The sequence below is a fragment of the Komagataella phaffii genome, chromosome 3 (genome assembly GCF_000027005.1).
Source record: "Komagataella phaffii GS115 chromosome 3, complete sequence".
NCBI classification, from domain to species: domain Eukaryota; kingdom Fungi; phylum Ascomycota; class Pichiomycetes; order Pichiales; family Pichiaceae; genus Komagataella; species Komagataella phaffii.
This window is the reverse complement of record NC_012965.1, coordinates 1400291-1414458: the sequence shown is the minus strand read 5'-3', so window position 1 is coordinate 1414458 and position 14168 is coordinate 1400291. Positions and strand designations below refer to the sequence as shown.

The 14168-nt window shown below is 41.0% G+C and overlaps 7 protein-coding genes across 7 annotated transcripts in view; 5 read left to right on the top strand and 2 right to left on the bottom strand.

Moving 5' to 3' along the window:
- Positions 1 to 3680: 3680 nt before the first annotated feature.
- On the bottom strand, positions 3681 to 5486 carry PAS_chr3_0739 (Protein involved in DNA mismatch repair and crossing-over during meiotic recombination; the record flags this gene model as incomplete). Its single annotated transcript, XM_002492923.1, has 1 exon — positions 3681 to 5486. The coding sequence occupies one exon, from the start codon at positions 5484 to 5486 to the stop codon at positions 3681 to 3683; it is 1806 nt and encodes a 601-aa protein (XP_002492968.1).
- A 129-nt stretch (positions 5487 to 5615) lies between these two features.
- Positions 5616 to 7901, top strand: PAS_chr3_0738 (Nucleolar DEAD-box protein required for ribosome assembly and function; the record flags this gene model as incomplete). The annotated part of the gene is made up of 1 exon (XM_002492922.1): positions 5616 to 7901. The coding sequence occupies one exon, from the start codon at positions 5616 to 5618 to the stop codon at positions 7899 to 7901; it is 2286 nt and encodes a 761-aa protein (XP_002492967.1).
- Positions 7902 to 8036: 135 nt separating this feature from the next.
- PAS_chr3_0737 (TFIIE small subunit, involved in RNA polymerase II transcription initiation) lies at positions 8037 to 8882 on the top strand (the record flags this gene model as incomplete). The annotated part of the gene is made up of 1 exon (XM_002492921.1): positions 8037 to 8882. The coding sequence occupies one exon, from the start codon at positions 8037 to 8039 to the stop codon at positions 8880 to 8882; it is 846 nt and encodes a 281-aa protein (XP_002492966.1).
- A 30-nt stretch (positions 8883 to 8912) lies between these two features.
- PAS_chr3_0736 (uncharacterized protein) lies at positions 8913 to 10772 on the bottom strand (the record flags this gene model as incomplete). Its single annotated transcript, XM_002492920.1, has 1 exon — positions 8913 to 10772. The coding sequence occupies one exon, from the start codon at positions 10770 to 10772 to the stop codon at positions 8913 to 8915; it is 1860 nt and encodes a 619-aa protein (XP_002492965.1).
- A 664-nt stretch (positions 10773 to 11436) lies between these two features.
- PAS_chr3_1214 (uncharacterized protein) lies at positions 11437 to 11748 on the top strand (the record flags this gene model as incomplete). Its single annotated transcript, XM_002492919.1, has 1 exon — positions 11437 to 11748. The coding sequence occupies one exon, from the start codon at positions 11437 to 11439 to the stop codon at positions 11746 to 11748; it is 312 nt and encodes a 103-aa protein (XP_002492964.1).
- Positions 11749 to 11830: 82 nt separating this feature from the next.
- PAS_chr3_0735 (Inositolphosphotransferase 1, involved in synthesis of mannose-(inositol-P)2-ceramide (M(IP)2C)) lies at positions 11831 to 13111 on the top strand (the record flags this gene model as incomplete). The annotated part of the gene is made up of 1 exon (XM_002492918.1): positions 11831 to 13111. The coding sequence occupies one exon, from the start codon at positions 11831 to 11833 to the stop codon at positions 13109 to 13111; it is 1281 nt and encodes a 426-aa protein (XP_002492963.1).
- A 262-nt stretch (positions 13112 to 13373) lies between these two features.
- Positions 13374 to 14168, top strand: part of PAS_chr3_0734 (Hypothetical protein) — a gene marked incomplete at both ends in the record, with an annotated part of 1623 nt that continues 828 nt past the window's right edge. Inside the window, one exon of the mRNA XM_002492917.1 lies at positions 13374 to 14168. This exon is cut by the window's right edge and continues 828 nt beyond it. Coding sequence (XP_002492962.1) covers positions 13374 to 14168 — 795 coding nt within the window.

The following is a 14168-nucleotide window of genomic DNA, read 5'->3' as shown; positions in this document are numbered from 1 at the left end:
TCTATTATTCATAAGCAGGATAGGTTGACTATGAAAGGAATATTCTCAAGATGGAAAGCGCAATTGATTATCAATCAAGAACGTGCAGATTTTTCAAGATTCCACTATGAAGCCGTAACAACGAGAAAACTGCTTTTCCACTGGATTTTGAAAAGAGATAGAGTAGTAACGAATAGAGAAGCTGCAATACGGTTTCATAGAAAGGTTCATTTTAGGGAAACACAGACTTTAGAAAGACAGATCTTTCAGTTTTGGATTGCCCTTAGTAAACACATCATATCCAAATCAAAAATGCTGGACGGCATGCATGACTCGCTTGTGAATCAAAAACTATATAAATGTTATCTGAATATTTGGATTAACAAAAGCAATGAAAAAGCTGAACTGCTGACAAAGGCCATTACTTTAAGAGAAAAGAAACTGAAAACGTTGGGGCTTGATATCTGGATCAACTCGTTGAGCGAGATAGATAGGATGGAACTAATGTGCAGGGAGAAAATAGATGAGAATTTCACCAGGGTATCTCAAGAGTTACTTCGAGACTGGAGAATGAAAGGACTCAAGTGGAATGGAGAATTTCAAAAAGCTATACAATTCGAAAAGCGATGGAACCATAACCGGTTGGCAACGTTATGGTTGGTGTGGCAAGACTCGTACAAAGTGCTTAAGGCCAAGAAGAGTCGAAGGAGTTCACCTGAAAAACTATCGAACAATGTCAACCAAGAGGATGCAGAAATGAGTACGAGCTTGGAAGGAACAATGTCACCCTTAGCAAATCGCAGAAAGCATCTCGATACGCTTGCAAGAGGTATTCAACGGCTTGATGTCTTTGATGTTCCTCAACTAGCACCTGGAAGTCCTACAACACCCACACGTCGTGGACATCAGCCTTCATTCACCACTCCAGGGAGAGTCCGCCGCATATCTCCAACGCCAAGAATTTCACCCACCAGGACACCATCGCTCAATGGATCACCAGAGGACTTGGTGCCTGCTACAGAAAGGATTAGAAGAACGCGAGTGCAGACACTAAAGAAACGATACGCGGCAGCCAGAATCACAGAACCGCTCGTATCAGATAATTCTAGATCAATGGCGATAGAACCATTCTTGTAAGAAATAGTGGCTTTATATACTTGATGGTTAATTGATGGTTACAAAAAACGTGCCTATTCCAAGAGTTGACCGTTGACATTAATAAGGATCCCTCGAATTATTTTCTCACCGACGTTTGATTCACCATCAACAGAACTGCTTCCATACTAAAGCGAAGAAGGCCAAGGATGTCTGATCTAGCACAAGAATTCAATGAGCCGGTCCTTCTCGCCATTATTGGAGGTACCGGACTGTACAAACTTGACTGTCTCCACCCGGTCGCAAAACTGCACATAACTACTCCATGGGGTGCTCCTTCTTCAGCCATCACCATCTCAAAGACTGCTAGTGGGTTCCCTATCGCATTCCTTGCAAGACATGGAGAACACCATTCTTTGACACCTACTGATGTTCCAAACAGAGCTAATATTGCAGCCTTAAAGCATCTCGGTGTCAAGGCTATTGTGGCTTTCTCTGCCGTGGGCTCTCTTCAAGAGCACATCAAACCCAGAGATTTTGTTGTTCCTACCCAAGTTATCGACCGTACCAAGGGAATTCGCCCATCTTCTTTCTTTGAGTCGGGCTTTGTCGCCCATGCTGGTTTTGGAGATCCATTTGACCTAACGCTTAACAAATTCGTCAACAAAGTTGTTAGCACTCATAAGCTAGAAGGAGATTCGTCGTTTTTCCACACAAGTGAAACTGAGAAGAATGACTTAACCCTTATCTGTATGGAAGGACCAGCATTTTCTACTAGAGCAGAGTCCAAGCTGTACCGTTCATGGGGAGGATCTGTGATCAATATGTCTTGTCTACCAGAGTCCAAGCTTGCAAGAGAAGCTGAAATAGCTTACCAAATGATCTGTATGTCTACCGATTATGACGCTTGGCGTGATGACAGCGAGCCTGTCACTGTAGAGACAGTCGTTGGCCATTTGACCGCCAACGGAGAAAACGCTCGCTTTGTTGCTACTACCTTGATTGAAGCATTAGAACAGCCTTTGATTGATGGTACGGTTGGAAATGACCTCATCGGATCTATGAAGTTTGCAGTTTCTACGGCTCCTCATGCTCGCGCTCCCAAAGTTGCTGAAAAGATCAAATATCTATTTCCAAATCATTATTTGTAATTAGATTGCAATTCATACAGTATAGATCAAGTTTCATTCAAAAGGCTTAAGGCATCCCTTGAAGGGTGTCGAGCAACTTGGCAGGAGCTTTCTTTCTTACCAGTAATATTCTTTTCCTTCGCGCAATTATCATCTTTTAATCTAGTACAATTTCACTCTCATCAGAAAAAACATTCTAATGAACCACACGTTTGCCACACCTCCTAGGAATCCCTCTCCTTTGAAGGAGTTGGCATTCTCTACTTCAAGAGACACTCATGAAGACCCTTTCTTGAGGTCCACAAAGAGCAAAAGCCGGTTTCCGATCTCAACGAGGAGTGCTCCATCTCCTTTCAAAGTGACTACTCCATTCAAGGATAACGTCACGGAAAATGGCAGTTTTGATCAAATAGATCCCAGCTCGCTAAGGATTGATGATACCGTAACAAAGTTAACTAGAACTCCCATCAAGCCTTTGATGTCATCTCCATTCAAATTTCATAAAACACCCAGGAACATGATGGTTCCACCTACACATCCCTCTGTCAACAAATCCATAACACCAAACGCTTCTAAACTGAACCCAACAAGGTTTCAAAATGATTCTATCGATCAACTCTTCAAAAAATCTCTCTTTAACAAAAGGCCCTCCAAACCATCAAAGTCGACCTTGGGCTCTAAAAACGACTTCGACGAACTGGCTTCCGAGTCCAAGAGGAAAGATAGAACACTTTCATTTTTCAAACCAAAGGGGGCTCCAGCAAAGAAACTGCCACCTAATGCATTCAACAACAAGGCTTTGGACCAGAAACTGATGCCTACCGGAGACTGGTTGAACCCACAAGTGGAAAAGGCAATCTCGAGAATGGTCAATAAGGACTCTCAAGTTAAAAAACTGTTAACTAATGCAATGCTGTGGGCAATCTTAAAGCTACTACTGAGTATTACAGTCATAATAACTTTTAACCTCGACTTCTCAGATAAATTTTATGAGTGGTATGAGTATATCACGTATTTCGGCCATTATCTGTGGATCTTACTGCAATCACTATTTTTTTTCAATGTGGTAACCTCATTATTTGAACTATTCAAGCCAAGAGATCAATGCTTAGATCTTAATCTAACTCCCAGACAAAGGCAGCTTTTGGGGCTGGAACCATTGAATGAGACAGATCTCAGGGAAGGAACAGATTATCCAGTGAGCAACCTTCCAAAAGTATTGCCAACTTTACAACAGCAGCAAGAGCAGCCAGAAAACACAAGTTTTGGAACAATTAACCAGAGTTTTGCATCCATGAGTATAGACACCACTAAAAACAGTACTTTGGCTAATATCTCAAGCTTAGGACTACAAAAAGCTCCTTCCAGCCTCAACAAGAATGTATCTCAGGGGATTCCTAAATTGGTTTCCAGTAACAAGTATCTGTACGATTTGAATACTAGTTTTGGCGGTGAAACGAGTTTTTATTAGTTTACCTATAGCATAGTTAAAGGAACCATCGATGGCCTGCCATGTGCACATTGAAAGGGCAATTCACAAGATTTAAGGTTTTGGATGATTGTTCTGCATTGAGCTGTATCCAAAGACGTGCCGAATTTCACAGCAGAACGGCAAGCTAGAGAATTCACAACATTAATAATCATATCAGGAATAAATGGTAATGTCTCAAACCATTTTTCACCAGGAGGCTTTGGGCATTTTTTCCCAGCTTCCAAATCGCTCAGGTATTGCAGTATTCCTGATTTTAGTGATTCATGTGACAGCTTTCCCTCCGTAAGCACTGAGGGCAGGTGAGTGAGAATTATTCTAGAGTTCAGACTAATGAATCTGATCCCCCAGGTAGATAGAGAGAATTCAAACGTAGAAAATAAATTCATAACCATTTCAGGTAAATCCCAAGTAATGTTTTCAATCGCAACTGAACAGTTTGAGAGATTATTAATATAATTCTGGAAGAGTTTCTCTGCCTTGACTCTTTCGTCGCAAGCATGTTGGTCTAACGCAAGCAGTACGGTCCCTTGGTGTTTTGTGACTAAAGTGACCACAATGAACTTTTGATCCATTAAGCCAACCAATTTTACGGAACTCAGGTCATCTTTACTCAGCTTTAAGTTTGAACAGAAGAATGGTGAAATGTTGTCCTTCAAAGGTTGAATCTTTCGTGTTTTATTTTTTTCAGGTGCCTCTTTGAAGGAGTCAATCATTCTTTTATTGTGTTGCAGTGATCCAATATAATTAACTGCAACTTTATCGATTAGGCATTTTGTAAGATAAGTCAATGTCTGGATTTCATGCACTGTATTAATAGTTTTCTGGGGTCCTTGTGTTAGTTCAGAGGGATGCTGGGGACCTGTGAAACTAACAACGAACGCAAAACTAGGGCGGTGAACATTTTGGCTCTTGTAAAGTTGGGCTAGTTCTCTAGTTATAAGATTGTAAAGCCTTTCGTCCATCACCAGCCTCTTGTTGAGAAAAATAAACCGATGTGAAATATTAAATGTCGGATTCAGGCCAAAAATGGAATCGGCTTTATAATCCATATGTGAACTTTGCAAAGGTACCATGCTAGATCCCATATTTCCGAATATCAGGTCAAATGAAGTGCTCAGTCTGTCATCTGGGGATACAGCTTTGCTAACTGAAAGGATGCTCTTTTCACAAGAGACGTCAGGCTCAATAAGGTTGATTTTTATCGAGAGATCAGGATTTGTTGCACACAATGGGAAAAGCGCCAACTTTATCTGTTGAGAAATTGACTTTTGGCTGGTGTTCGAAATATAAGTACGTCTAACAGGGAGATTATAGAACAATCCAGTAATCTTTACCACCGTCCCTTGAGGTGATCCAATACCGTAATCATCACATTCCGTCAGGCTTACAACATGAGTCCCATTATTGTAGACAGTGGTGAAACTTCGGTCACTGCTTAACACTTTAGAGCTAATTCGAAGCGCCTTGGATATCTGGGAAAGGCTGTGTAATGTCTCACCCCTAAACCCATAAGTTTTCAAATCCTCTAAATCTTCAAGCTTCAGCACTCCTTTTGAAGACCAGTATTCACTTCCAATCTTCTCTAGTTCGCTTGGTGGGATACCATGGCCATTATCCTCACATTCTATGCAAATGATGTTATCTAATTGAACTGATATTCTTATTTCGGTTGATCCAGCATCCAGACTATTCTCCACTAATCCTTTGATGACATCGCCTATCAGATTAAGCTGAAGATTGGACTTGAGAGCGAGTGATACTGCTTTATCTAAACGCCTTACTATGGACATGTCATCGTTGCTTGTAGCTATGACTTGAAACTCGAAAAGATTAGATAGCCAGGCGCGAGCTCATCTCTTTTGGCACGAAAAAAAAAATTAACAATAAAAAAACTTCAGCAGGTAAAATTCTTAGGAGACATGGCTAAGAAGAATAACAAGACCCCTGTCAGCAAGAAGGCTGCTAGAAAGCCTAAGGCTACAAAGAATTTTACGGACTTTGTCTTGACAATTTCTGACGATGAAGAGGGCATTCCTGATTTGGACATTGATGGTGACGAAGACGACGAGAAAACGATTAAAGATACAGTAACCGAAAATAAAAAAGCCAAGACCAAGACAATAGCAGCAAAGGCCAATAAGAAAAAGACTGAAGCCATCAAGGATGAAGATGGAACCTCTCTGAACCCTGACTTCATTTTCTCTGTGGAGGATGAAGATGTGGTTGAAGAATTTAATGGTTGGGACTTTACAGGTCATGATAGTGGAAAAGTTAGGACGTTAGTTGATTTGGATGGAATTATAAGGAGAAAGGGTGGCTTAGGTGTTGTCGCCTCTACTGGTGAAAAAAGTGATTTGGCCGAAGCTGTAGATGAGAATTTAATAGACGAAGAAGAGGAAGACTTACCAATAGAGAATGAAGATGAGGGAATCGATGATGAAGAACTAGCCTTGGACGGATTTGGAATGGGTGCAAATCAAGAGGAAGATGTGGTTGTAGAGGAAGAGGTTGAAGATGATCCAACTCTTGCTGAACCCGAACCCGAAATTACGGAGCAAGTGGAGCCAGAAGATATACAAGAACCTGAAGACACTGTTGAGGAAGTTAATCGATACTTCGACCAAACCAAGAATCAAGAAGTCAACAAATCTGTTCATGTGACATTTCAATCTCTCTCATTGTCTAGACCGGTTCTCAAAGGTTTGTCCACTCTGGGATATACCAAACCTTCTCCAATTCAAAGTGCTTCCATTCCGATAGGGCTGTTAGGTAAAGACATTGTTGCTGGAGCCCAGACCGGTTCCGGTAAGACTGCTGCATACATGATCCCTATTATTGAGCGTTTACTGTTCAAGCCATCAAAAATATCGGCTACCAGAGTTGTTGTATTGACCCCCACACGTGAGTTGGCAATTCAAGTTAACGATGTTGGTAAAAAAATCAGTCAATTTGTCAATGGAATAGAGTTCGGACTTGCTGTCGGTGGTTTGAACCTTAGAAAGCAGGAACAAGAACTCAGAAAAAGACCTGATATTGTGATTGCTACTCCTGGTCGTTTTATAGATCATATCAGAAATTCTCCAAGTTTTAGCGTTGAAAGTGTCGAAATTCTGGTTATCGATGAGGCTGATAGAATGTTGGAAGATGGTTTCCAGGAGGAGTTGAAAGAAATATTGACACTACTTCCTGGAAAGAAACAAACAATGCTGTTTTCTGCTACCATGAACAACAGCATCAAAGATTTGATTCAGTTGTCATTACACAAACCTGTGCGTATTATGATTGATCCGCCCAAACAGGCGGTATCCGGTCTGGTTCAAGAATTTGTGCGTCTAAGAAAGAATTTGGAAATGAAACCAGCATTATTGTTTGACATTCTAACAAAGGTGAACCCTTCCCAACAACATAGAATTGTGGTGTTCATTGCTAGAAAGATGGACGCCCATAAACTGCGTATTATTTTAGGTTTGCTGGGATTGAAAGTGTCTGAATTACATGGATCGCTGACACAAGAACAACGTCTGAAGAGTATCACAGATTTTAAGAACTTAACAGTACCGATTTTAATTTGTACAGATTTGGCTTCCAGAGGTTTGGATATTCCAAAGATTGAGGTTGTTATCAACTATGACATGCCCAAGACTTACGATATCTACCTTCATAGAGTTGGAAGAACTGCCAGAGCAGGAAGAGAAGGTCGCTCCATCACTTTTGTCTCTGAATCCAACCAGGACCGTGCTATTGTACGTGAAGCAATGAAGGGTATTGCCACCGCTAAGAATAGAGCGTTAGGAAGAAATGTTGATTGGGACAGTATTGAAAAGATTCATCAGTTAATTGAGGAGAAAGCAGAAACCATAGGAGATATTCTTTCTGAAGAGAAAGAGGAAAAGCAATTTTTGCGTGCTGAAATGGAGGTCAGAAAGGGAGAAAACATTCTACATCACGGAGAAGAGATAATGTCAAGGCCCAAACGTACGTGGTTCCAGTCTGAAGCTGATAAGAAAAAGGAAAAGCAAAAATCAGAGCAACAGATCAACTCCAAGAAACGTAAGCGATTGGAGGCTAAAAAAGAAGCTGGTGGTGAAAGTATGTACAAGAAGACGAGAGATGATCGAACCTCCAATCAGAAAAAGAATTCGACTCGTCAACCTTCCAAAAACCAGATGAAGAAGAAGCTGGGTAAGGTGAAGAGTAAAAGATGAAATCTCACTTCTGTAGCATAGTTAGATTATCTAGCGAATATTTCTCACCTGGATTTTTATGAACCTCAGACCTAAAATCTCACACATCCTCCTATCTTCTTTGGACTGATCCCTCCTATCTTTTGCACACTCAAGATGGATGATCGACTATCAGCTCAACTTAATGCGTTTAAGAACCGCATCAGGAATACGGCCAATATTCCTGCACCGAAGAGAATAGTTCAGCTGGATCCTGAACCTAAAGTTTCGCCTCTGAGACAACACCAGCAGACAATCAAGAAGGAGCAGCAAAGGTCAGAAATAGAAGAGGAGCTTCAACATGAATCCACCAGGAGCCTGGCAAATATTTCTGGAAGTCATCTATCTACCCAGTTGCACTTGGCCGTGGAATATATTAAGAAGCAGGATAAGGAGGTATCTATCAATGAACTACAAAGACATATGTCCATGGACATATCCAAGACATTATTGCCGTTACTTAAAAACATAGATAGAATAAGATATGACCCCGACAGACATACTTTGGAATACATGTCGCTGCACAATATTCGATCTGCCGAAGATCTGCTGAATTATCTTCGTATTCAGGCTACTTTTAAAGGTATCTTAGTTAAGGAGCTGAAAGATGGCTGGAGCGGTTGTCTTGCGGCTATAGCTGAGCTTGAAGAGGAGCAAAAAATCATTGTTCTACGTACCAAGAAGGAAAACGTCCCAAGACTGGTCTGGGCTAATAAAGGTGGCAAGTTGGGTCAGATCGACGATGACTTTATCGAAATGTGGAGTAAAGTGAAACTTCCTGATGCTGGTAATTTACAGGAAGAGCTCATTAATAATGGGTTAAAACCTACCAGTGTGGACCCTTCTAGTATCAAAAGGAAAGTCATGCATTCTCAGGAAAATAAACAGAAAAAACCTAGACGAGGAAAGATCACAAATACTCATATGAAGGGTATTCTAAAAGATTATTCTGGAAGGGTCTAAAAACATAAACTAAGTGTATTAGAGTTTAAACTAAGTGTAATAGAATCCTGTAAGTAAGGTATCAAACCTAGAAGCATCATACGAAGGTGCTGAATCTGAGGCCGAACAACTTAATTGTTGAGATTCTTTCTTTCCCAATTTCAGCAATTGAATGCTTTCTCGTAGTGATTGTAAGTCACTTATTTGCTTGCGAGTATCTGGTGAAAGATCCTTAGTCGAATTGGTTAAAAATTTTAAGCCATCTGACCAAGTGTATGAGGCCTCCTTAGTACTGGTGTAGAATGTGAATATTATCTGATTCTGCTTACTGATCAGATCAATTCGCTCATAAAAAGTTCTAGATGCAAGAGAAATCAACCTGGAGTTCTCTGGGACTGATTCCTCATGTTGCAAAGGAATGGCAACAATTCTGGAGATCTTGGATAGATCTAAGACCGCACCATTGGAATCTATGTTAGGCTTAGTGGTCAGTTGGTCGGTGTATTCTTTGTAGATTATTGATTGAATGTTCGGAGATAGGATCATGAAGTAAGATCTTGGTTTTTTGTTGTTGGCTGCCGCTTCTATTGGATTTTCACTATAGACCCATGAACCGTGAGATAGTTGCAGAAACCTTTCCTCTTTGATAAATTCCAGAACTTCTTTATGAATAATCTTGGAAACGGAATGAGTTTCTTCTTTCCAGACTCTCTTATGTGACTTTTTGATCTGATTCCTCTGAAATACTCTAAGCTCCTCGTAGGTCAAATCGTGAACCGTTTGGATCGCAACAGTATAATTCTCGTTTTGAGAAATAAGTTGTTCTAAATAAATCATAGCGTAGTCTAGCAAAACTGAAATGACTTGCAAATCAGAAGTATCGGCCTGGCTATCTTTCCAAATTCTCAGGGCCAGTCCCATCAAGTTAGTGTATAATAGTTCGCTGCTGATTGTGTGTTGCTTCAAGCTAGGATACTTGTCGGTATTTAGGATTTGGTATAGTTTGTCACTACTCATGATGCCAACTTCAATGATTGGGAAGCAGCGATCGTCTTGAGAAAACATCAATTGCTCAAAGTATGTCTTCTTAAAAGCAACGTTCAAACTCAAAAGAAAGTTGTTGAACTGAAGAGCAGACAGCACTGATAACTTGGACAGTATAAATTTCTGAGGGTTGTCAGTAAACCCAGCTCTTACAAACTCACCCTTTGTGGCGGGTGTACCATTCTCATTCAAAGAAGTGTTCAACGATTGCAATAAAAGAGTAAAAATAAAATTGTGGCAGTCATATTTCAGTTGAATCTTTGTTTCAAACAGAATTAGTTCTGCTTTATGACTACACCGAATCAACTCATGGTAACGAAATGCGGCATCCATATCCATGCCCTGTTCATACTTTAAAGTCAACAGCCCAGTGTAAAAATTGCCCCTTTTCAAGTTGCGATACAGCATTGCGAGTTCAGGGATTCTTGATTCTGTAGCAATGTACAACATTTTATAGTAAAAATCCAAAATGGTAGCAGGTAGCTTAGAATCATGGATTGGCAACATGCTAGCTAAAGAAGAAGTGTACTGTTCCTTCTCAATCAATGCATCAAGCAAAGTCCTATACACTGGATGAGCTTTAAATATGTTACCAGAGACGAAAAATATGAGCAGTTTCACAACCGATCTGACAGATTCGGGAGAAGAGAGTTGAGTTGTTATCTCCAAAACATAATGGAGTAGATCTTTGGTGAAGAGGGAGGTGAGTTTCTCACTAGACGGGGAAATATCCAGTACCTTCAACAACACAACAACTATGTTGATACTTTCGGTTTTGTCTTTTGAATTGATTAGATACTGACACAGTGACTCTGAATATTGGATAGAACTTGTTTCATCTAACCTACTCAAGGGATCTAATTTCATGTTAGCAGGAGCAGAACGAAGAATAACTTTTCACTTACCTTGGGAGAGTAGCTCTTTGATATTATTGTTGATTTTCCGGTAACCCTCAGTCATACCCAAAACGTTTGCTGTAAAGGATCGCTTGGAAAGTTATGTCTCAGGCGCCTTGCAGTAGGATCGCCGATGAGAAATACACTAATAATTAGTACTCGCAGATATTTGTAGGGGAGGGTAATGCTGCTCAGTGCGTTTTGCAAGCGGGGGAGACAGAAGGAGGCGAGCATTCTTTTATAGGGGTCTCTTGGTTCAAAAGTTGTACAGGGACGTGCTAATGCTACCAATGGCCCTTGACTGGTACTGAACTGTGTGCATGACCAAGCACTCTCTAGTAAAGATTCCAGCTCAGTCACCGATTAAGATTGGGTGGGAAACATAGTATTGTGAATTTCATACCCCACTGATTCACTAAACGCTACTCAAAAAACAGTTCTAAAAAGCAAGTACATAGAACTAAACACCAAACAATAAAAAGTACTTCTACCATGTAATTTCAGATCTAGCTCAACTCGCTTGATGACTTGGATAAAACGCTAACCATATAACTATAACAAGCGCATGTAGTTTAGCGGTAAAATTCGACGTTGCCATCGTCGGGCCCCCGGTTCGACTCCGGGCATGCGCACTAATGCTATTAAGCACATTCAATTTTTTCGACTACCAAGAATCATCGGCGTCCTGGACTTTGTCCTCCCACAGTGTAGGTCGTTATCTTTTGAACCAGGAATGGCCCGGTAGTGCCGCCTCGGATAAACTTACTCTCGGTCACTTTGCATGCAAGCATTTCCCACAGAAAAAATTCGTCGCTGCTAATCAATTTCCCGGTTGCTCGGCAGTTGGCAATAGTCGTACCCTTCCGATTATTGTGCGAAGTAGGTACTATCAGTGCAGTATTTTATTTTTCTCTCCAGTTGGCATTCCGGTAAAAAACATTCCTTAAGATAGCTGAGCCCCCACCCATTCATTAAAGCTTGATATATAGGTTTTCTTTTTCTTTTTATTGCTCGTGTTCAAGTTCTCATATGGCCTCCCCAGTTTCGACGATCACTCAGCTGGCCCTGGTCCCATATAGATTCCTTCTCCAGGTAGTGTTATCATGCTTGAACGAGCGCAACATAGTCACACTACCTGTTAACTTTTTCATCAACTTCTCCCCAGTGTTCATATGGTTGATGATATTCAAAAATGCCGGCATTATACCCCATGAATGGCGTCCTCCAATCCATGTCAGGCTCATGAAAAACTTAGATGAGATGATCTTCAGCATAAGCTCGGTATCAGCATGGATTTCACTATTGTTGTCCATCAGCATTGCATCGCTCGTCTATGATTATTTTTATCGGTTAAAACCCGAAGACACCAGAAATCAGGCAGACACAGTCAAGTATGATCTCGCAGACGATTCATTCGATCTGGAAGTCTTCGTCATTGACGATACTCAGGAATCGACCAAAAGAGAAAGCGAAGACGCCAATAACTCCGATTCTTCAGTATCATCACATTCAGAGGCCGTAGATAGCTTCGTTGGGACTAAAAAGGTCAACGTATATATGCCTCTCAACTGTTGGTATTGGATACCTTGTGCAATTTTTGCGATGTCGTGGATCATATTAAACTTCGATCATTGGATGGTGACTCCTTTGACGAAACCAAAAGATTTGTTTGCGTGGGCTCTCTACGTTTTGGGTCATTTCTTTGTACCATTATTCACCGCCATTTGGCTTTATGTCTTCCATACCCCGGGAGCTCTGAAGTATTACTCTCTTTGTCTCGGCTTGCAGAACATAGCTGGAGTAATTACACATCTCTGTTTCCCCAATGCACCTCCATGGTTCATTACACTATACGGTGAAAATGCATCTGCTAACTACGAAATGCCAGGTTACGCAGCGGGTCTCATTCGTGCAGATATGGCCATGGGCTCTCATTTATCATCTGATGGATTCCACTTGTCTCCTATCGTTTTCGGAGCATGTCCATCTATTCATTCAGCTATGGCGACCATGTCATGCTATTTTGTATGTTATTACAGCAGATGGGTTCTTCCCAAAATCATGTTGTTGATCTTTGTTACATGCTTGTGGTGGTCCACTATATATCTTGACCACCACTGGAGAATCGACCTCTCAGTTGGTATGGCATATTCATTAGTCGCATTTACCCTCTTGAAAGGCAGGTTGATGAAGAAAGAATTTGATTTTGTAACTGCTAGACGAAAGGGAGACTTTTGCAAAGGTTCCACTGTGGGGATGCGTGTTTTTCAGGGAACCTTTCTCCGGGATTTTTTTGATCCATATTCATGAGTATAAATCGCTCACATACAAGAGACAAATATCCTCTTGCTTTATTTACGCCATCGTATATAAACTGTATCATTATTCGAATTGTATCCTGAAGTCCAGTCTCTCCGTGCCCCCAGTCGCTCCCCTGGGAGGAGCTTAACCTCAACCTCCGCCCACACTTTTTTTTTCCTTTCCTTCGCGCATATTTTTATCAAGGTAGGAACTTTCTCCATAACCTTAAACCAGCAAAAAAGTAACCTTACTTTTCGACCCAAACATATCCATGAACCAGTACTTCAATAATGAACCATCAAACTCAAGGTTTTCGCCTCAAAACCAGCCGTCTCAGCATCAATCACCTCCGTCTCAGATGAAACCAAACGATATGGTCATGAATATTCTGGCTAGCATTCCAAAGTTTCATAGCCAGCTTACTCCGCAAATGCTGCTAGAACTGGATAAGAAGAGAGTCAACATTCTTCTTTCAATCAACGTGATTCTCATCGCCAAAACGATGGAGCTTCAAGTCCAACTTAACAAATATTTTCAACAGCCCCAAAACCCTAAGCTTGAAGCTCTTAAGAACTTATATCAAAATTGTCTCAAGAGGGTCCATGTAAATCTCTCGTGTTTGGCTTATATCAACGAAAAACACGCCGGTGGAAATACTTCTGAACAGATAAAGCAACCTCTTTTTCCTACAATTATCACCCCTGTTCCTGAACTACCTGAGTTGTTTGAGTGGTATCAGAAACTTCAGATGCTCTATCCAGAAGCTGTTTATTATCAGAAGAAGTTGTTAATGCTGAAGCAGCAACAGCAGGAACAGCTCCAGCGACAACAGCAACAACAACAGCAACAGCAACAGCAACAACAACAACAGCAACAACAACAACAGCAACAACAACAACAACAACAAGAACAGCAGCAACAGCAGCGACAACAACAGGAGCAACAGAGACAGCAGGAACAACAAAGACAAAGACAAATACAGATGCAACTACAGTTACAACAACAACAACAACAACAACAACAACAACAACAACAGCAGCAGCAACAACAGCAGCAACAACAGCAG